The sequence below is a fragment of the Pleurodeles waltl genome, chromosome 9 (assembly GCF_031143425.1).
Source record: "Pleurodeles waltl isolate 20211129_DDA chromosome 9, aPleWal1.hap1.20221129, whole genome shotgun sequence".
NCBI lineage: Eukaryota > Metazoa > Chordata > Amphibia > Caudata > Salamandridae > Pleurodeles > Pleurodeles waltl.
The window spans coordinates 121,312,914-121,336,281 of record NC_090448.1 but is presented as its reverse complement, the minus strand read 5'-3'; the positions used below and the strand labels follow the sequence as shown (position 1 = coordinate 121,336,281).

At 43.7% G+C, this 23,368-nt stretch overlaps 1 protein-coding gene across 1 annotated transcript in view; it reads left to right on the top strand.

Annotated features, from left to right (window-relative positions):
• Positions 1-23,368, top strand: part of LOC138259000 (inter-alpha-trypsin inhibitor heavy chain H3-like) — a 554,189-nt gene that overhangs the window by 67,942 nt on the left and 462,879 nt on the right. Inside the window, exon 3 of the mRNA XM_069206373.1 lies at positions 16,191-16,357. Within this exon, the coding sequence (XP_069062474.1) occupies positions 16,191-16,357 (167 nt within the window). The remainder of the gene's footprint in view (positions 1-16,190; positions 16,358-23,368) is intronic.

The window sequence follows — 23,368 nt, the reverse complement described above, 5'->3', positions numbered from 1 at the left end:
CTATAGAATGGGTGTGCGTATATGTATGTGACTAAATACCTGACTAAAAATTCACACCCAAGATACCGAATCGTTCACAGCTGAATTAGCATGTATAGCATAAGTAATGTTTATACGCTGTGTGTCAAGAATTGGGTCCGTCCCCAGAAAGGGTACCATAAGATATGACTATAAAAAGCAAAATAACATCAAACAAGCAACTCATGGGTCTCTGGGGTATTGTACTAGTCCATATAGCCCGTCTCATCCCCCAAAGGGCCAGTCTAGCCACAATAGTATCAGCATGCTTCCTTACATAATAGGTCATTTAGGCGAGGGGAGAGGTCCAACAGAGGTGTCAGGGCATCCATCGGCTGAGGACCATGTGCTGTGTTTCGTGTAGCCATGTGAGCATCTGGCTCCATAAGTAGTCGTCTGTTCACAGGGGTCTCTCTCATCACTTCTACGATTCTAAGGTCCTCACATCCCGCTCTCCATCTCCCACGTCCTCATCAGTCAGCTCCTGATCTTGGTACGGGTACTCCGAGCACTCCAGCACCTCCGTCCATAATGGAGCCACTGGGCACCTCCGGATGCCTCTGCCATCTTCCCCACAAAGTACGGCTTCCTCTGCCCTAGCCCATGTAGTAATATCTTGTTCCCATGTGTTAGACCTGGCATCCTTGGCGCGGTCTCCCCTGTATTTTTGCCTCCGAATCCCATGTTTTGACTGTGTGCTGGACTCCGATTGTGCTTTTTTTGGTACTCTGGGCACTTTACCACTGCTGACCAGTGCTCAAGTGCAAGTGCTCCTTTATAAATGGCATGTGTAATTGGCTTTTCCATGATTGGCATATTTGATTTACTAGTAAGTCCCTAGTAAAGTGCACTAGAGGTGCCCGGGGCCTGTAAATCAAATGCTACTAGTGGGCCTGCAGCACTAGTTGTGCCACCCAAATAAGTAGCACTCTAAACATGGCTCAGACCTGCCACTGCAGTGTCTGTGTGTGCAGTTTGAAACTAATAATTCGACCAAACCTCCCCTTTTTATACATGTAAGGCACCCCTAAAGTAGGCCCTAGCTAGCCCCATGATCAGGGTGCAATGTATGTTAAAGGTGGGAGCTGTACTGATGTGTTTTACATGTCCTAACAGTGAAATACTGCCAATGGAACCATACTGCTTTCCAGCCATGCTGCACTGTCATCAAAAGTGCTGGTTTGGTATACTACTGTAGAATAATACAAACACACTGCATGGGGGGGCACCATGACAATGGCCACTTGCTCATTTTACTGTTTGAGGATGAACAAGGAAATGAAACCTGACTTGGGAATGAAATGTTCTTGGTAGAGTACCTGTCCTACAAATTTGTCCTTTCAGTTATATAGTACCAGCCTGCAATATTTATAAGGAGAGAAAGGAAAGCTAAAAAAGGTAGAGAGGCACAGTAAAAAAAGGAAGAAAATGTATCCAAAATGAAGTGAGGTGAAAGTTAGGGAAATAATATAACTGGAAGACTTAATGAGGTCTGCAGATCTGCCAGCTGCCACACTGGTGGTGACACTGGCACCCTCGTCTTTCGGAACTGCCTGAGATCGTGCCCTCTTCTTTCCCCTGGGTGCTGAGGGAAGAAATAAAGAAAAAAATAGATTAATGGTACACTACCAAAGAATATTTTGACAGGCAAAGGCAAACACAGTAACATTGTACTTTTCTAAATCAGATCACCTATAGTACTAGTATCGACTCAAGTTAACCTAATAGTTTCCTACACCTAAGCCCTACTTCAAATTTCCTTAACTTAAACTACACTTTGCAAATGCTTACCACTACTAATGTGTTCATATTGCAACACATAATCTTTGCTTCTCAACCACCTTTGATGGACCAATTCACTCTCTATTTTTTTCAATGTATAGATTCATACTACACATCACAGGGACATTGTGATTTGGAGGAACTGCATAAGCTCAATAAAGAAATGCACAGAGAAGAGAATGCTAACTCACTGATAGTACTACCACTACCACTATCTTATTCTTGGTGACAGGAGAAGCCTCAGTCTGCACGGCTTCTGAAATGATAAGCCCAAACATGTGCTGGTGAGTACAATTAAAAAGCTCTGACTGAGTGAGCAGCTGCCCAGCTCAAACTGGATCACATACTATTCATCGTAACATAATCTTAAACTACCTCTAAGAGTCAGCACTGCTATTACCAAAAGAAAATATCATTGTAGAACATGCACGACAAATAAATAACTATTTACTCACCAAGCCCTGACAACTCAACACCCAGCAGGTCCTGCTCGTGGTCCAGTATGTCCGTTGAACAGTGTGTCAACTGCTGCTTGATGCGCCGACGCACACACATGCGCACCCTCTACCACAGCAGTCAACGCTCCTGAAAGGCATAATTGCTTCCAGGCCTGCCGCCCCCTGCCAGCTTGGAGGGAAGGTGGCATCGCACAAAGAACACAAGTGCTGCCACCTCTGCATCGGTAACATTGGGTCGGGCTGTACCCCTTGGCAGTACCGATGTCCACAATGTAAGCGGCTAGTAGCTGCACTGGTGCAGCCACACTCTCTGCCATGGCACTGGGTAAAAAAAGAAAGGGGAAGAAATCGAAAGAAGGAAGAATGAAAAAATAAAGAAGTAAAGGGAAAAACAAAGCGATGAAGCATTAAAAAAAGTCACGAAAAAGACACAAAAGAAATTACAGAAACGTAAAATACCCGGACACACATTAATATGAGGGGTTTATAGTTTAGAAAAGGGTGGGATTGAAAAGATTAAGGGTGAATTAAAGATAGGCCCAGCACCACGCTAAGAGTTACAGAGAAAACAACATGGCCTCGTGCACGCAAACTGTGTGGTCCCATTGGCACAATGTTTTCAGTGCCAGAACGTGCATCATGCTCCTTAACATAAGAAACATAACGCAAAACGGCACATCAAACTATTTCGCCCACTGACGGAATTCCACTCAGCTTGTAGTTTTTAACCACTATGTGGAATTCCATGTAGTAGAACTCTGCAAACTCCATCCACCCTTACAGTTGACCCTATGATGAGGGAGATACCGTTCTCAAAATATGGCATATAACACTGGCTCCAGACTTCCATTATGTTTTGGGTGGTCATAGTGATATGCATTGCTGTTTCAGTGGTGTAAGGAATATGGGGCCAGATGTAGGGAGCCGTTTGCATGGTGCAAACTGCGAAAATCGCAGTTTGTGCCATGCAAACAGCCCAACCTGATGCTCATTCACAAATTGCAAATCAGTACCGACTCGCAATTTGTGAATGCGACTCGCAAATAGGAAGGGGTGTTCCCTTCCTATTTGCGACTCGCGACGCAATTCAGAAATGCTTTGTGACCGCGAGTTCACAGTTACCACCAGTGTCACACTGGTGGTAACTCATTTGCAAAAGGGAAGGGGTCCCCATGGGACCCCTTCCCCTTTGTGAATGTGGACATAAAGGTTTTTTCAGAGCAGGCAGTGGTCCAATGGACCACTGCCTACACTGAAAAAACTAAACCAAATGGTTTCATAATTATTTTCATTTTGCAACTCGTTTTCCTTTGAGGAAAACGGGCTGCAAAATGAAAAAAAAAAAACTGCTTTATTTAAAAAGCAGTCTCAGACATGGAGGTCTGCTGACTTCAGGGAAGAGTAGCAATAAGGAGAAGTAAGGGTTTTTTAGATTCAGGTAAGGGTAGTGTTAAGGTGCTATCAAGGGCTTTTAGGTTTCACTGATGGGGAGTTCAAGGTGTTTAGGGTTCAGGGATGGGTTGCATTAAAACATAGTATTAAAGGGTTTTTAGTGTTCAGGGAAGGATAGAGTTATAGGATAGTAAGAGTTCTTTGGGGTTTAGGGAATGGTAGCATTAAGTGGTAGTAAGTTGTTTTTAGGGTGAAGGAAGGGTAGTGTTAAAAGATAGGTTCGGGTTTTCAGCTTTCAGGAAAGGTAATGTAAAGAGGCAGTAAGGAGTTTTTATAGTTTATAGAAAGCTTGCTTTAAGGGGTAGTTCAGGACTTCATGGATTCAGGGATGTGAAGTGGTTATGAGGTTACCACTGGATAATTTAAAGAATTCATGCAATAAAAACAATTTTTAACATTTTGCATTTTTAGAAACTGTCATAGGTAATTATGGAGGGCACACAAATACTGGAGGGCACAACATTATTGCCTTGATAATTTCAACTCGATTTCAATGTAATTGACATTTTACAAGTCATGTTTATTAGATACAACCTTACAAATAGTCCTTGTTAATGAAACAAAGAACATCACAAAACTCTCTGGAGTTCATGTAGGAAATTCAGATTCTTTACCTGTTGAGATTTCTGATGTAGGCATTTTGTTAAATAAATTCACAATGGTAGTCCGCCCAGTAATCAACCACAAATGTATAGTTTGCTTCGAATATCATGTCATTTTTTTCATAGACAAATGTTTCCAAGTCAATTAATATTATCAAACACAGCAAAGATTACAAAACGTGGCTAGCATCACTCTGGTTCTTTCCAAAGGCTGCAAAATCCAATTGGTGACTTGGACAATGGACACGATTCTTTAAGAAAAAAAAGCGTAGAATTCAGTCTGTAGATCTTCTACCTCCAGTGGTTGCAGATTGTTTACTGTTTGAAATTCGCAAAACGTTTCCATGCCATACCTGGAAAGCTGACTCTGCAACTTTACAACCATAAGCCTTAAAATGTTTTGACAAATTGTTTCTCACATGCAAAAATACACATCGTCACGTGAAATACAGGACATGCACAAATGAACTTAGTCACTTTTCTCTTTTTTACCTTAAAGAATATAGGGCCAGATGTAGTAAAATTCTGAATTGCGACCCGCAAATTGCGAGTCAGACCGATTCACAATTTACGAGTTGCAATTCAGAATGTAGGATGGTTTCCTGCCACTCACAAGGGGGTGCAAAGGCCCACCTCATTAATATTAATGAGGTGGGTCACCATTTGTGACCCCCTTGAGACTCGAGGCACTCACAGGGATGGTGGCCTGCTGGAGACAGCAGACCACCATGTCTGTGACTGCTTTTAAATAAAGCATTTTTTTTTTTTGTAATGCAGGAAAAGGAAAATTAGATGCATTACAAAACTAAAAAAAGAAACATTTTCGTTTCATTTTTTCAGAGCAGACAGTGGCCCATAGGACCACTGCCTGCTCTGAAACAATGTTTTTAATGCCATTCACAAAGGGGAAGGGGGTCCCATGGGGACCCCTTCCCTTTTGCCAATGGGTTAGCACCCAATTGAAATGGGTGCCAACTGCGATTCTTTTGCGACCACGTTCGTGGTCAAAAAACAATACAGCATCGCACTGCGACTCGCAATTAGGAAGGGGAACATCCCTTCCTAATTGCGACTCGCAGTCCCGTTTTGCGAATCGGTAACCAGGTAACTGAATCGCAAAACGGGGATTGGGCTTCGCAATGTGCTTTTTGCACGTCGCAAACAGCAAAATTCGCTGTTTGGACGTGCAAAAAGTTTTGTACATCTGGCCCATAATGTTATTTACATCGGACAAACCTTTTTTCATGCACCCCATACATTTTTGTTGGAAATTCCCTTTTTCACCCGTTTCCAAAAGGAATTTCCTCCTGCCCTAGATTGGAGTATATATATATATTCATTTTCAGAGAATCTTATTTAAGTCCCGGTGCCTGCTCAAAATGCTTTTATTCAGGGCAAATCAATTAATCTTCCCGTGCCCAAAATGTAATGTGGTACTCATGTAAAGTGCCGTAATGTGCTTGGGCCAAGATCGCGTTTTATAAAAACGAGAAAAAAAATTAAAAAAACAAAAAAACTTTTTAATATAAATACATTCAACATAGGATGTGTTTCTGATTCTGTTGACAGTGGGGATTCCCAAATTAAAGCCAATTGCCTGTACGGAATGGTTAAGTCGGGTACATTTTTACCCATAGAAGTTTTAAATACATAACCTTCCCATGGTAATTCTGCTTTTGTGATACATAGATAAATCTGTTGCTTGCCTTGTACAGGTGGAAACATTAGAAAGCCAGGAGATCGCACAAACTGAAGGAAATGAGAGCTATGTATACAATCTTCAAGACCATTATATGTCTCATACTTTTTTCTGATATTAAAAAAACGTGGGCGCCAATCTTTTTTGTCTGATCCCCAAAATATTTGGGTCCAGATGTCACTATTTCAAAAGAGCTCCGGAGTGGCTTTCAGATTATTCATTTTCCACCACGGGATGAAGAGAAATAAAAAATGAGGTATGTACTGGTAATCTCATTTTCGCGTATTTTTCAGTTTGGATGTTATCTGTTACTAAAGTGACGGAATGAAATCTGAAACGCTCTAAATATACTCTTGACTTAGTAAAGGATCTGGGGAAACCTAGCAGGTGTTTGTGTAAAGCTTTACTAACAAATTTAACATAGCAATCAGTCAACAATTATAAAGGCATTTAATTGGACCTTTCTTGAGAATCTATGCAGAGGGGTGCGAAGATCCTGGTTAGTTTTTTCCAGTTCCTTAATTACTATTTCAGGTAAATAATTGGGGCCTTGCTGCAGTGAACAATATGCAGAATATATTAGCTATGTGTTGGACCTGACAGCTTAAGGGTTGTCACCCCCAACGTTTTGCCTGCCTTCCTCCACTTTTTTACACTGTTTTTGCTGGTTTTTAGGACTCTGCAAACTTTACCACTGCTAACCAGTGGTAACGTGAATATGCTCTCTCCCTTAAAACATGGTAACTTCGACTCATACCCAATTGGCATATTTAATTTACTTGTAAGTCCCTAGTACAGTGCACTTCATGTGCCCAGGGCCTGTAAATTAAATGCTACTTACTAGTGGGCCTGCAGAACTGATTGTGCAACCCACATACATAGCCCTTAACCATGTCTCAGGCCTGCCATTGCAAGGTCTGGGTGTGCAGTTTCACTGCCACTTCAACTTGGCATTTAAAAGTACTTGCCAAGCCTTAAACTCCCCTTTTTCTACATATCAGTCACCACTAAGGTGAGCCCTAGGTAGGGCAGGGTACTTTGTAGGTAAAAGGCAGGACTTATCTCTGTGTGTTTTCATTGTCCTGGTAGTGGAAACTCCTCAATTTGTTTTCCACTGCTATGAGGCCTGTTCCTTTCATAGGCTAACATTAGGTCTACCCTCATATACTGTTTGAGTGGTAGATTCTGATCAGAAAGGGGTAAACAGGTCATATTTATTATGGCCAGAATGATAATACCAAGTCCTGCTTATTGGTGAAGTTGGATTTAATATTACTATTTTAGAAATGCTACTTTTAGAAAGTGAGCATTTCTCTGCACTTAAACTCCTTCTGTGCCTTACAGCCTGTCTCCAATACACGTCTGGGCTGGGCTGTTTGACAACTCCCTTGTGCATTTTACCCAGACAACCACAAACACAGGATGCTCAATCACACCTGCACACATCTGCATACTGAATGGGTCTTCCTGGGCTGGAAGGGTGGAGGGCCCGACACTTACATTTCAAAGGACAGTGGCCTGCCCTCACACAATGGACTGCCAAAACCCCTACTGGGACCCTGGCAGACAAGGTTGTACTGAAAGAGGACCTTGTGCAATTCAAAACAGCTCTTTGAAGTATCCCCCACTTCAAAGGCATCTTTGGGTACATAAACTGGTTCCCTGACCCCACCAACTCAGACACTTCCTGGGACAGACACTCTGAACCAGACCCTGAAGCCTGCCAAGATGAGCTGCCTGGCTGCCCAAAGGACTCACCTGGACTGCTTGGCTGTGATGGACTGCTGCCTTGCTGTTGCCCTGCTGCCTTGCTGGCCTCTGGCTCTGCTGAGAAGTGCTCTCCAAGGGCTTGGATTGAGCTTGCCTCCTGTTCCTGAAGTCTCAGGGCCAAAAAGACTTCTTCTCTGGAAGGAAACTCCTTGGAATCGACACACAGCTTGCCCAGTGCTAAAAGAAACACAGCATCACCAATCCAGAATGACGCAGCCCGGCTCCCTGAGTGGAGATCGACGCAGCAACAGCGTTGCGACCGGAACTTCGATGCAAAGCCCATTGGATCAACGCATCGTCAAGCTGGTATGATGTAGCCCGACTTCCTGTGGGAGGAATCGACGCAGCGCCTGCTGTGTGACCGAAACTCGGATGCATCACCCACCGGATCGACGCAGCACCTGTGACTTTATCCTGCAAGCCCAGGATTTCCACGCATTGTCCCTGGACATCAAAAAATCTTGCATCGTAAAGAGAATTTAAGCCTGCGCACCGGAACTCGACTCAAAGTCCTTGCCATGTAGAAAAGAATCACCACACCGTCTGTGTGTGTCTGGAAATCCAACACACACCCTTCGATTTCCCCGCATCTCCTCTTCTGTGGTCTCCGTGCGTGTAATTTTGACGCATGTCAGGTACTTTATTCTTGCAAGAGACATTTGTTGCTTTTTAAATACTTAAGACTATTATTTCCATTGCAAAAAGTGATATTTCAACTTGCACTTATTAAGTCTTGATCATTTTGACCTTAATTCCCTCAGATAAATATCTTATATTTTTCTGAACCTGTGTGGTGTATTTTTGTGGTGTTTTCACAGTGTTATTGCATGATTTATTGCTCAAATACTTTACACATTGCCTTCTAAGTTAAGCCTGTCTGCTCAGTGCCAAGTTAGCCGAGGGTGGGCACAGGATAATTTGGATAGTGTGTGACTGGTCCCTACTTGGACAAGGGTATATACCTCTGCCAACTAGATACCCCATTTCTAACACTATGCTATTAGGACAACAGTTAATACATATCTTTGGTTTTTGTGTTTCGAATCCCCAGAATTTCATTTTTTTACTCTATTTTTAAATCTGTTTTTTACAAATGCCTTAGAAATGAGTCCCAATCATTCTCAGGGATCGTAAGCTGAGACTCTCTGTTTGGTAAATTTCGTGGATTTGGGTATGAATCTTTTTTTCAGTCTAAACTGCTCGTTATTGGGTTATTACATGTATGACACACATGATGAAACAGCATAGAGGTGTAAAATGTTCATGCACCTTGCATGGGGAGAGTATCAGAGGGTGCAGGACTACAGTGCTGGACCTAGAAATGAGATTGTGGACAGGTGAAGCAGAGGGGTGGGCTTGTACCTCACTTAGAGAAAAAAGGCTCTGGAAGCACTGCAAGAGGGCCTCAGTTCTGACAAATTGGAACTTTGTAAGGGTAGTGGCATAATATACTTGAGTTGTGCGAGGTGTGTGGGTGTCTTGCTGTGGTGAATTAGAGACGTGTTGGTTCAAGGTAAGGTACGGTGTCAGAGGACCCATATCTGTAACCTTTTGTGGTTTCATGTCTGAATGGAAGCCAGTGCCAGCAGGATAATATTCCACTCTGTCATTGATGTGGGTTTCCCATCCCTAAGCTGTCTAACCACATCATCTTCAGCCCAAGCCTATTTCATGAAATCCGATTTTTCAAGAATGCATGGATAAGGGCATACCAAATTTCCAGTGCAGCGTTATAACACTTTTGCAAGACAGAGGGCAAGGTCAATAAAGTTACTATGGGACATATCTGTCTTTGGACAAGCCATTAATCTTAGGAGGCATCTTGTAGGTCTGAAAATGTGAAGCATACTCATCAGACACTTAACTAACTCACACCTCTCTTCAGAAAGGCTGGAATGAATTCCACTGCCATATTTGAATGCAAATATTTAACACCATTTTGAGCCTTTATTTTTTATAGGACTTGGGAGGGACAGCCAAAACTTATCTTAGCTTTTCATACAGGCCTGTAGCAAAATTGTATGTTGTTTGTTTCGTAAGCATCAAATTAATTTTTGCTTTCAAAACTGATAATCTAAATAGCAACACCCATTGCATTTTTACACTGCCTCAGATTTACGAGTTTTCATAAACCTGAGGTAGTACCAAAATCTAACGCCACCCCAGGGGTGGTGTTAGCAGGGCGCAATGAGGAGGAATATTTTTTTTCCTCCTTGTTTTTTGCTTTTTCTATGTGTGCTGCATACTGCAGCATGCATAGAAAGAGCGAAATGCCAGACATGGGTCCTGATTATGACCCTGGCGGACGGCGGAGGCCGTCCGCCAGGGTACCGCCGCTGAATGACCGCACCGCGGTCAAAAGACCGCGGCGGCCATTCAGACATTTCCTCTGGGCCGGCGGGCGCTCTCCAAAAGAGCGCCCGCCGGCCCAGAGGAAATGCCCCTGCAACGAGGACGCCGGCTCAGAATTGAGCCAGCGTAGTTGCAGGGGTGCGACGGGTGCAGTTGCACCCGTCGCGTATTTCAGTGTCTGCTTTGCAGACACTGAAATACTTTGCGGGGCCCTCTTACGGGGGCCCCTGCAGTGCCCATGCCATAGGCATGGGCACTGCAGGGGCCCCCAGGGGCCCCGCGGCACCCCCTACCGCCATCCTGTTCATGGCGGGTTTCCCGCCATGAACAGGATGGCGGTAGGGGGTGTCAGAATCCCCATGGCGGCGGAGCGCGCTCCGCCGCCATGGAGGATTCCCCCGAGCAGCGGAAAGTCGGCGGAAGACCGCCGACTTTCCGCTTCTGACCGCGGCTGAACCGCCGCGGTCAGAATGCTCGTGGGAGCACCGCCAGCCTGTTGGCGGTGCTCCCGTGGTCGGTGGCCCTGGCGGCCACCGGCCGCCAGGGTCAGAATGACCCCCATGATTCTTTATGTGCGGAAAGGTGTCCCTTCTTGCACTTAAACAATAATTTCAAATTGACGCTTTGGCACATCTGTGTGTGCTGCATTTTGCAGCACACACAGAAGTGCCAAATCACCATTAGTGATTGTTTATGTGCAGAAAAGGACACCTTCCCGCATATAAACAACCAAACCCCTCAATGCAGACATCCTTGCATGATGGTGCAAGGAAGCCTGCGATGGCGCTAGGCAGCTCAATTTAGCGCCAGTGCAGGGGAGAACACAGGGGTGCGCTATATTCAGTTAAATACGGTGCATCCCTGCATTGTGAAAATGACGGAGCACGGCGCTGACAATTTTGGCGCAGGTCCCGCTCCCTCATTTTCCCTTAAATATTGGCCCAGTTGCCTCAGTTCACTACAGAATGCTTAGCTGTGATGCTGCACCATATGACAATCTCTTCTGCCCTTTACCTCATGCATGTTAATAGGCCCTAGATCCCCAACAGCAGCGGTAGGCTTGGTAGTGCACATGTAAGTGAAGGCGGCAAGACATCAGTGACAGCAGACAGTAGTTCTAATAGCAGCAGCAATAGGAGCATGTTTACTAGCCTGGATCAGCTAGCAGACACGATTCCAGAAATTTAAATATTCATTTCAACATAATTCTTCATGTATAATAATATGTGCAATTATTAATAGCCCACACATTTCCCGAATAATCACTTTTTCAGGGTTGTTCTGAAAAACTAAAAATAGAATGGAAAACCAATACCAAAACGATTACAGAATAGCATCTAGTTAGATATGGCCGAATTAAGGGCCAGATGTAGTAAACTAAAATTCTGCGACTTGCAAACTGCAAGTCTGACGACTCGCAATTTGCAACTCGCAAAATGGGATGCACAAAGGTGTCTCAGACACCTTCTGCGACTCTCTATGGGGTCGCAAAGACCTACCTCATCAATATTCATGAGGTGGGTCGCAGTTTGCGACCCCATAGTGAGTCCCTGCACTCACAGGGATGGTGGCCTGCTGTAGTCAGCAGACCTCCATGTCTGTGACTCCTTTTTCAAGAAAGCAGTTTTTTTTTTTCAGTTTGCAGCCCGTTTTCCTTAAAGGAAAACGAGTTGCAAAATGAAAAATAAACAGAAACCATTTGGTTTCGTTTTTTTCGGCATTCACAAAGTGGGACCCCTTCCCTTTCGCGAATGAGTTACCACCAGTGTTACACTGGTGGTAACTGCGAGTTGGTTTGCGACTGCATTCATGGTCACAAAGCAACTCAGCATGGTGATGCGGTCGCAAATAGGAAGGGAACACACATTCCTATTTGCGAGGCGCATCCCCAAATTGCGAGTCGGTACTGACTCGCAATTTGAGGATGAGCATCGCGTTCGGCCTTTTGCATGCCGCAAACTGCGTTTTTCTGAAAAGGAATTGGAGGTGCTGACGGATGAATGCTGCCAGCACCATGATCACATTTTTGGAAGAGCAGCCCTCAGTGTGCCTGAGTTGGAGAAAAGGAGGATTTGGATGGAAATTCAGGAGAAGGTGAATTTGATGGGGGTGAGCCACAGGACAATTGATGAACTTAAAAAAAGATGGTATGACCTGCGCTCCAGGACAAAGGAGAGGGTGGCAGAGCACCTCTGGGAGATGAGGGGCACTGGAGGAGGCCCATCTACCATCCCACCACCCACACCCATGGAGGAAAGAGTGCAAGAGACCCTGGAGCCAGAGGCAGTGTCTGGAATAGGAGAGCTGGACACATCAGCGCCAGGACCATTAACCAGTGAGTACCATGAAACATGCATGTACACCCATATCTGCCATACTCCCACCCACCTAGTAAATAGCAGCATGCACAAGCAAAATAGCTCCATTTCAGAGTAGCAACCACCAGAATGGTGCATTATGGGCAATGTATTCCAGTAGGCAGCTGATAGGCAACAGTTTATTAGGAAGCATACAACAGATGGTAGATTCTGACAGTGTGTTCCCTGTGTCCCACAGGTCTCCCACAAGACACCACCACCAGCCACACCGTCCAGGATGCAGAGGTCAGCCACCAGGCAGCACAGGACCCAGTAGCAGCCACCAAAGGGACCTGCACTACCCGACCATAGTCCCCTCCAGATGCACCAGTGGCCATAGTGGAGATAGACCCAGCACCTGGTCCCAGCCACAGTGCCAAGCAACAGGACACAGATGCTCCACCTCGTCGCAGGCGACGTGTCCATGTCCCTGCAGTGTCCCAGGGAGATGTAGGGGACTAATCCATGTCCGCCGCCGAGGCAGCCCTCATCCAAGTTCAGCGCCTGCAGACAAAGGAAATGAGACAGATATCAGGGGCCATGTGGCGAATGGAGAGGAATCAGACAACAGGGCTGGCACAGGTCCTCACAGAGCTACAAAACCTCAACAGTAATGTAGGTGACCTTGCGCTCTCCATCAGACAAATAGTGACTGAACTAGTTACGGAGAGAGAGTGCAAGGTGCTGTGACCGCCAACTAATCCACCGACTAGACCGCATGGCTGCCTCCATCGTCCGCCTGGATGTGAACACCACAGGGCTGTCACGCTGCACAGTCAGTCTACAGGTCGACATGGGCCACTTTGCCAGCGATGTGGCTCGCGGCCTGGGACGGATAAGCCACGCTGTGGATATGATGGAGGCACAACAGGTGGCTAGGGGCGCGGCAGACACGCCGCAAGACAGTGAGGATGGCTCTACTATCAGTAGTGCTTCTGCCATAGACACCAGGGTCTTGCGTAGTGGAAGTGCACGGCAGGGATCTGCGGACGCTCCAGGCACCAGCCATGCTGGGCGTCCCAGGCGTAGGATGTGAGCTACGCACGTACAAACAATGAAGGCACATGAGGTTAATGTGTCCTCATAGCAGGTGGACTTTTACAGCCCCTGATCAATAGTTAATTTCTATAGTTTTTTGGTTCACTTCATTAAAGTTCTTGTTTTGTTCCACTTCACACCTGGGCTCTTTGTGTGTGACATTAGTGTGTGTGTGGTGACAGTTAGCACGTACGTTCCAAAGTATTGGTTTGCAATGTGGTCCCGTCTCTGTCTGCCTTGATTTGCAATGCTTCTATCCCCATGATGGGGATGTGGTAGCTCTTGCTCGTTATCCTCCGGATCTGGGTCTTCAGGGGTGAGATGTAGCCCACGTCTGGTGACAATGTTGTGCAGTATAGCGCATGCGCCAACGATCTTGAATGCTGTTATTGGGGCATACTGGAGGGCACCTCCACTTCTGTGGAGGCATCTGAACCTTGCCTTCAACAGTCCAAAGGTCCTCTCTATAATATTTCGGGTCCTCCTATGTGCACTGTTGTATCACCTCTCTGTCTCATTGCTGGGTGTTAAGTACGGGGTAAGTATCCATGGTCGTAGTGCATATGCACTGTCGCCTGTTGGGCAAAAATGAACAATGTTAGCTGGGCATGGATGGGTTCCACATTGACCTGTGTGTATGTCTGCAAGGTGTATTCAGCAATACCTAAGAAATATCCGTCTCCAAACTCCCCACGTTCTAGGCGTTGGTGTATCCCACTGTGCCTGAAAATGTAAGAGTCATGTGTACTCCCTGGAAATTTGGCTACCATGTCAGTTATAACATAATGGGCATCACATACCACCTGGATGTTCAGTGAGTGGGTACACTTCCGGTTGCGGAACAGATATTCCAGATTTGCAGGAGGGCATATTTGTATATGTGTCTCGTCTACACACCCTATTACATGAGGGAAGTTGGCAATCCTGTACAATTCCAACTTGGTGCTGTTGATTTCTGCCTCATTCCTGGGTAGGTATATGTATCTGGACATGTGTGTGAGTATGGCATCTAGGAATGATCTGAAAAACCGTGAGAGGGCACTTTGGGATACCCCACCTGCCGCAGCAATGACCCCCTGATAGCTACCCGAGGCCAAGCGGTGCAGTGAGCATAGCACTTGCACATGTGTGGGGATGGCGTTGCCGCGCACAGTCTGGCGTTGAAGCTGCGGATTGAGTAGATCTATTAATTCTAATATTGCTGCACTGCTGAGTCTGTATTTATCATAGATCTCTGCCTCTGTTTGTTGGAATGGTGTCTGTCTGGTTCTGTATATCTTCTCCTGTCTCTGGCTCCTCCTCCTCATCTGCTGTGCGGCGTGGGCTCTTCTCCTCCTTGCTATCACATATATCTCCGCCATCTAGAGTAACCCAGGTGCCTTCTGGGTCTCCTTTTATACTGTACTTTGGTTCTGATTACCACCTGCTCTGAGTTAGTGGTAAATTGGAAGTGCAAAATGGGCTTTTTGCGACTAGTCGCAATTTGCGAGTGGCTATTACATATGGTTTGTGACTCGCAAATTGCAACTTCCTATTTGCGGGTCACACAATGGGGTCGCAATTTTTGCCGAGTCGGTAATGGTTCGCGGCGCAATTTGCGATTCGGAAATGGGGTTTTTGCATACCATTTCCGATTTTGCGGGGTCGCAAATTGCGATTCGGGCCATTTGCGACTCGCAAAATTTTGCTACATCTGGCCCTATGTGTCTCCAAATCTTTCATGATATTCATTATCAAACAAACCGGACCATATTCTCTCAGTTTAATAATATTACCCTTGAATCATTTCACGTTTCAACCATTGTCCTAAAAATCATGTATTATTTTGTATTATTAATTTGTATGGATAATCATGTTGAAATGAATGTGCATCTATGGCTATGAATAGAAATTTATGGAATTTAACATTCATCTATCATAATACCAAGAAATGTTTACAAAATACTCACAGTTCAAGGACTTCAGATTGTCTCTCAAATAGGTAATCAGTTATATTTTGTTGTTGGTTGCATGAGGTTTTTACACTAGAAGGTAACCAATGACCTGTCAGTCTAGCGCCAGGAGAGATTTCCTTTTGTTAGTGAATGTATGTTTTCCCCGTAAACAATGTTGTAACTTTTGCATGTGATACCTAAGCGTGATACAAAAGTGCCGTCCACAAAGTTTGAAGGTATGTGTTCAAACCGTACATTTCTTATTAATTAGAAGATGTAGTGGATCATATGAGATTATGCAAGGAGCAGTCTGTAAAATGCAATGCTGTTAAAGTCAGTACCATGAATTCAGGACTTTGTGGTTATTCACAAACACGTGTAGTGCATTTGCCGAATCGATGGCCACTTTTTTTTAAATTATAACCAAATGAGACAGATATGAGATGGCGCAGAACATATGGTAAAATGCATCAATATAGATCTACTTGCATAGCTTTCACAAATCGAACATTGTACACATATATGCATAGGTTTTTCTTAAAAATAACCTGGTAAATCACCTCAAATCCAAAGATTTTTGATAATTTTTGTTACTCGGTCCTCAAAATTCTTACCATCTGATGACTATTTTAAGGTCCAGATAACTTTCTTTCATTCACTACAGAGCAAAACCCGGTTACATAGTAGCACTTTCATAACGCATGCACCCTTTTATGTTTTTTTTGCAGACTCAAAATGAAGTGGAAGTCTACAGCCTGAAAATTAATTGCAAGGTCACTTCCCGCTTCTCTCACAATGTCATCACGAGTCGAGCTGTCAACCGTGCTAACACCTCCAAAGAGGTCTTTTTTGATGTGAACCTTCCAAAGACAGCCTTCATCACCAATTTCAGCATGTTAGTGCCTACTTCAAGTTTTTTTCTTTTTATTTGTATTTTACCACATTGTAAATATTACTATTTAAATGCATTTTCCTAGCAGAATATCTTTAAAATCTCTAGAATTGATTGTTTAATATTGTTTTGTATTAAGGTTTTGCAAACAAACAACAGATACAAAGTGTAGTGTAGAAATCACATAATCAGTGTCTCCGAACTTACCAAACAGTAGGAGTCCATCACGTTACAACACGTGTGTGATTACAGCCTTCAGTGGCAATAACATATCAGAAATTCACTTCCATCATGCAGTGTAACAACATTATAATGCAAAACGGTTAGGAATACCTGGAGCAGACTAGTGCAGAAGATTGCAACAGGTAAAACAAAAGACCAAAATGTTTTCATCTATAGTTGCAAAGCTATGCAACATTCAACTCATGTGTGCTTTCGCGCCTATCGCGATACGTGGTATCAGTCATTAATGGTAGCGTGCTTATGCTGACTCTAAGAAGTACTGTATGGAGGTCCTCCTTACATGTGTTAGCATACTTATTAATCGTTTCGATTATGTATGCTCCATGCTTAATTTGTTGCCTCGGGGCGAACATAAATCCGACTTCACCTCCAGCTTTTCCAGATATGCGTCCCCTAGTGTAAAGCACTCTCCTCATCACCTTCGTCCGGAGGGACCCGACAATACAGCTATCTCTGCTTATGTCCATCTCGATACATCTCTCCACCAAATTCGGATAGAGTGCATGGCGGTTGCATTCCAAGCCATAGCAATACGTCATTTTGTCAAATTAAGAGCTAAGAGCCATATAAACGAACACATTTTCCCATAGATAGAATGTCTAGTAGATAGTAGATTCCAATTTGCGACTTGCAAATTGCGAGTCAGAGCAACTCACAATTTGCGAGTCATCTGCGACTCGCAAGGGGGTCACAAAGGCCCACCTCTTTAATATTCATGAGGTGGGTCGCAGTTTGCGACCCCCTTGAGACTTGCGGCACTCACAGGGATGGTGGCCTGCTGGAGACAGCAGACCACCATGTCTGTGACTGCTTTTAAATAAAGCAGTTTTTTTTTGTAATGCAGACCGTTTTCCTTAAAGGAAAACGAGATGCATTACAAAACTAAAAAATGAAACGTTTTTGTTTCATTTTTTCAGAGCAGGCAGTGGTCCATAGGACCACTGCCTGCTCTGAATTTTTTTTTGCAGTTCCATTCACAAAGGGGAAGGGTCCCATGAGGACCCCTTCCCTTTTGCGAATGGGTTACCAACCATTTCAAATGGGTGCAAACGTCGATTGCTTTGCGACCGCATTCGCGGTCACAAGCAATCTGGCATTGCACTGCGACTCACAATTAGGAAGGAGACTCCCCTTTCTAATTGCGACTCGCAAATCCGTTTTGCGATTCGGTAACCAGGTTACCGAATCGCAAAAGGGGTTTTGTGCATTGCAAAGTGCCAAAAATCTTTCCCAGTTTGTCTCACTTAACTCAGTTCCCAGTTGTTGTTCCCATCAATGCTTCTATCTCTCATTTTCAGCATATTGACTGTAGAAATGTTGAGTACAGGCATATAACAACCTTCCTGGTGGTACCATGTGTCAGAACTACTTGTAGGGGCTGTGAGGTAGTGGGCTCTATTTGCTTACCAGCATAGCCTAAAGCATAAATTGACCAGGGCCTAGCCCATTAGTGTCATGCAAACTATCAAAGGATCAGAGTTTCTGTTCCTCATACAAGTCATTCCATGTCTGCAGGTCCACCTTTTTCTAAGGACCCAGATCATACATCCTAGACAGAGTGACAGAGCCTGGGAGAGACCCCAAGGGTGGGCCTGGGTGTACAGAGGGGTGTGGAAGCTCTTGTGTATGTACCCTTTCCAGCAACAGCCTGCCACCCATAGTGGAATATTGTCTTTTGCCTGACTCCTCCCTTCCGAAAACCCACTCTAGGATTGGTGTGCCCAACAATTGTTGTGGCAGGTCCCTATTCTCAGGGTCTTGCGTGTTAGCAATCCACCATGCTGGCCAATGTAGTTGCCCCCTTACGTAGTATAATTCATAACTGGACACACCTAGCCCATCCTTTATCATTTGGGCATACAATTGAGATATTGCTGCTCAGCTTTTACCAGGGCCTTCTATCACTGAAGTGAGCAGTGATTTAGGTTCCAAAAGAATGTATTCTTTAGAATTATAGTGAAGGCCAAAAAAATATATAATAAACCTTAATAGGGTCAACATTTTGGAGATTGAGACTCCGCCCAGTAAAACATCAGTATTGATAATAAGCTTGTGCATACATAAAGAATGTTTGACCTCATGTTAAATGTCACCAATCAACAAGCCTTGACAAAATCAGCAAACCTACATCAGGCATTCATGTCCCAGATCACCAAGTATTCAGCCCTCAATGGACACAGCCCTTTTGGCAGCAGAATGCAAGGGAAGGTGCATCAGCAGAACATATGACAATGTACTATAGTCGAATTAAAGTGAAATTTAGCAACATAACACAGTATGATGACCATAAGGGCCTCACTACATACCATGTAGGAGCCAAGGGAGATTTGCAACAAAGGAGCATAGGTAATGTGTAAGATGGAAACACTTATGAGGTACTAAAGATGGATGTCAGTGGAACACTGAGTAGTTCACCTCTAGCACATACCAAGTTATGTGCTTCCAAGGCATACGACTTCGGTGAATCATGTGACCATTGGTTGCTGTTCAACAAGCGGCTGCTGAATGTTTGTGCCTGGCTGAAGGACGGGGAGATGTTCCTCACTGTTGCATTAGGTTCTGTGAAACAATGGAGTCCTGGCTCACCTGCATGAGGTGATAACTGGATAATATGTATCAGAGGGGCACCACTGATGTACAGATCAAGGTAGAAAATTCTAGGATAATGATGGGCACCTGAAGATGGACAACAAGGGAACACAGTGCTGTAAAGTGAGAACACACGTAAATGTACAATTAGGGGGAACACTTTTGTGTGCCATGTGTCAATCTGCATCAGATGATGGATAATGTGTCAAATGTGGAAAATCCATACCTATGCAGAAACGTGAATATTCCTACTGGCCCTATTTCTAACTCATAATGGATGATTTAACTGTAGTTGACCATTGCTCACCCAATCACAACCCCATTAACATTTTTCTGCAAATTTATCCTTTGCTAAACATTGCTATTGGGGTTGTGTTAATCAATTTTTTTAGAGGTTTTTGATCATTAATTTATTTAGAGGTGAGTCCAGTAACTTAAAAGTGATTTATATCAGGCTCACTGGAGTTGTGTGTGTCTTCCTTTCTCGTCTTTTCATGAGAGTGCAGCTGGTATCTCTCTAAAGTCTTATATATTACATTCATTCTTCTTTTTTTTAATCTTTAAATTATTAGTAGCAAAGGGTAACATTTGGTAGAAGAATACTGTCCAATCCTTTTAGAAATGAAATTCCAGAACCTTTGACAAAGTTGTACCATCCCTGCCATATTTTCCTTTTGTTTCAAGGTTACCTTGGAATTTTTCTTTTTGGCAGATACTAAGGCCATGCTATCTGGGGACAACAAAATTGTAAATTTGCTCCTCAGGAACATCCCTTGTCTTGACAAGAGATGCATGTTTGCTCACTCATCTCGGGATACACCATAAGATGTGTGCTTACCCACCTTTCTATGCTCTTTTAGTATAGACATTCTGTAGCCTCCACTGGAAAGGCCCCCACCCCTTTAGCTGCTATGGATGGTGGCATTCTATAATGATTTTAGGGTACAGGGGACTCTCATGCTCCTCATATATATCATTTGAGCAATTGGACAGAAATAGACTGTTTTACACCTGTCAGCCTTAGGGTAGTCTTCTCCCAAATGGTTTGCCTTCCTCCTCTATTTGTTCTGGTCTTGTTTTTGCTGACCTTGGACTCTCTGTATTTACCAGTGCTAACTTGTGCTAAAGGGCATGTACTCACTCCCTAATCTGTTTTTCTGCCTGTGTCTATTGATTTAACTTGCAACCGCACAAATATGTTCTCAACAATCTTTGTTGACTTACCAAAGTGTCAATTATGTCAACATTTAGGTAGGATTTTTTTCATGTAAAACAAATATAGCTGGACCCTGTTCAGAGGACCTCATCTGCTTCAAAAGTCACATATTAGATGTTCAGAGGAAACAATAAGTAGAACAAATCAAAAGGATGGATTATCTTACAAGATCCATTATTTTTTTTTAAATGAACACATACAGGCCAAGCATGGTAAATGTGTTTATTCTAACTGAAAAATGTATAGTATCCTATTTTTCATTAGTGATACATGCAAAACCAACAGATGAACGATAGAATGCAGAACAAAATAAACATTAACCCCCAGTCACAGATTTGCATTTAATACATCAGTTTTTTTTTGCTGGCCATGCCATTCTAGTTTGGACTCAGCCATATGCAAATCAGTCTTGACCATGTTCTCCATGAGAACAGTCCAGCTCGAACTGCCAGGCCCGATCCTATCTGGACCAGAAACACACATCCTGGGCTGGTTTCAGGATATTACCCTTCATTAGCCAGGCTATCTAGAATCAGGTGGCATAGCGAGCACGGGACCCACGTTTGGGCATACACTTTCCACTTAGGGTGACGCATGCAAAAACAACAGATGAAGGATGGAATGCAAAACAAATCAAACATTCACCCCCAGTCACAGATCTGAGTTTAATCTATCATTTCTTTTGCTTCCCATGCCATTCCAGTTTGTACTCAGCCATATGCAAATCAGTCTTGACCCTGATCCCCATTGGAACAATCCAGCCGAACTGCCAGACAAGGTCCTCTGTATGGACCAGAAACACGTTTTCTTTTTTTTTTTTTTACATTTCGAAAACGTTTATTCAACTAAAAGGACAGAATAAATGTTAGCCAATCCATGTTTCAGGTGGCATGACATTTGACCAGGCAAAAACCACACACAGTGCCAAGTTCGACACCAGGTTTACTTCTAGATGGTTTTGCATTCTGAAGTAAAAGAAACTTTAAAACATGAATATTTAAAACCTGTGGAATAAAAGTAATAAGCCAAAAAGAGTAAACCAATGAAACATATTAACTCATGTTTATGAAAACCTCAAAATCAAAAAAACAGCCATCACTCATGATCACTCCAACACCATTCCAAGAAAATTGCCACTTTGGCCTTCTGTAATATAACTTTACACATATAGGGGGTTATTCCAACTTTGGAAGAGGTGTTAATCCGTCCTAAAAGTGACGGTAAAGTGACGGATATACCACCAGCCGTATTACGAGTCCATTATATCCTATGGAACTCGTAATACGGCTGGTGGTATATCCGTCACTTTTAGGACGGATTAACACCTCCTCCAAAGTTGGAATAACCCCCATAATCTTGGATCAAAGAACGTCCCAGAGCTTAGATCACTTGTGGGGAGAGATCTACGCCTTTGAAAAGCAAGAGATTCCTGGCTTTCCACAGAGCATCTTTCAAGCAGTTCACAACAATCCAAACTTTCTGACATGAGAAGAAGGATCTGATTAGACCAAATACCACAACCTGTTTAGATAAAACCACATCAGAACGTAGGGGAGATTGCCATATTTCTGCTAAAGCCTACACCTTTTGTGCCATAGGGCAGTACCAAAAATGTGGTCACAGGATTCTTCTGACAAACAACCCATCCTCACATAAAATGGGGTTCTAGAACATCTTCTCCTATACAAAAACAGTGGAGAGGAAGGCAACAATGCACAGTGGACCATGCCAGGGCACAATGGATATTAAGCAGGTACCATGCAGAAATATTTACCCAAATTGCCTGAAAAGTCTGATCTGAAAATCCGCTGAATGGTACGTGTAGCTGTTCACCAGTGACACATTTTTGAATGAGCTTAGGTGGGATCAGACCCAAAGAAAACCCTTGCAAATTGTGTTTCCTAATGAATTTCCTGGCTTAAAACTAAGAAAAGGGGCAGGTTTCCAAATGAGGCATGCTGTTAGATACTACCATGCCCCATGTTCTGCATACCAGAAAATGCAACCAAAAACTGACAAAAAAGTACCATTTCCTTTCTTCCTTGTCCTAATAAATGCTCCCTTTCATCATGTTGCAAATAAACAAGGATTGTAAGGTGAAGCCAATGTTTGGAGCATTCTTGCCACCCAAAACCACAGGTTTAAACATGGTCACACGAGTCACTCATTCTCGCTTTTCTCCCCAAATTAACTGAAAAATCCACCTTGTTAGCAGTGTCAGCCAGTTTCGGGGGATGGGGCAAACCACACCAAAATACAGTTTTATAGAAATTCTGCCTTTGCAACGAGAATTCTACCAGTCATAGTAAGTGACCTCAGACCCGAAAGTGCTTGACCTTGGACATACATTCTGACCAGCTCTTCAAACGACCACCCTCTCCAAAGAATAGACCAAGAACCTTGATGCGATCTTGCACCACTTTAAGGCCCCTATCCTTCCTGTCTTATTTCAGTTCACATACAAACATTCACTCTTTGCCAGGTTAATGTTTGATGAGGATGCAAAAGAAAAAAATCAGTAATACCACAAAACCTGTTGTTGTAAATTGTATCTGAACAAAAAACAGAAATGCCATTCATATAAGCAGAAGCGGTGACAGAACACCCCATTTATCCTGGTACAGAGATCCCTTTAATGGGCTTATCAGCCCTGAGAGTAGCAAGCAAAGGTTTGATGGTCAAAATGAAAAAGAGGGGGGACAAAGGACACCCTTGCCTCACTCCTGAAAAAACAAGAAAAGTCAGTTAACATGCCATTGACCATGACCTTGCTGTAACAGTGTTGTTAGAAATGGGGTCTTTGGTTGACAGTCAGGTTACCCCCTGTTCAAGCAAGGACCCTCACTCTAGTCAGGGTAAAAGAGAGTCACCCTCAGCTAACCCCTGTTTACCCCCTTGATAGCTTGGCAGAGCAGTAGGCTTAACTTCAGAGTGCTAGGTGTAAAGTATTTGTACCAACACACACA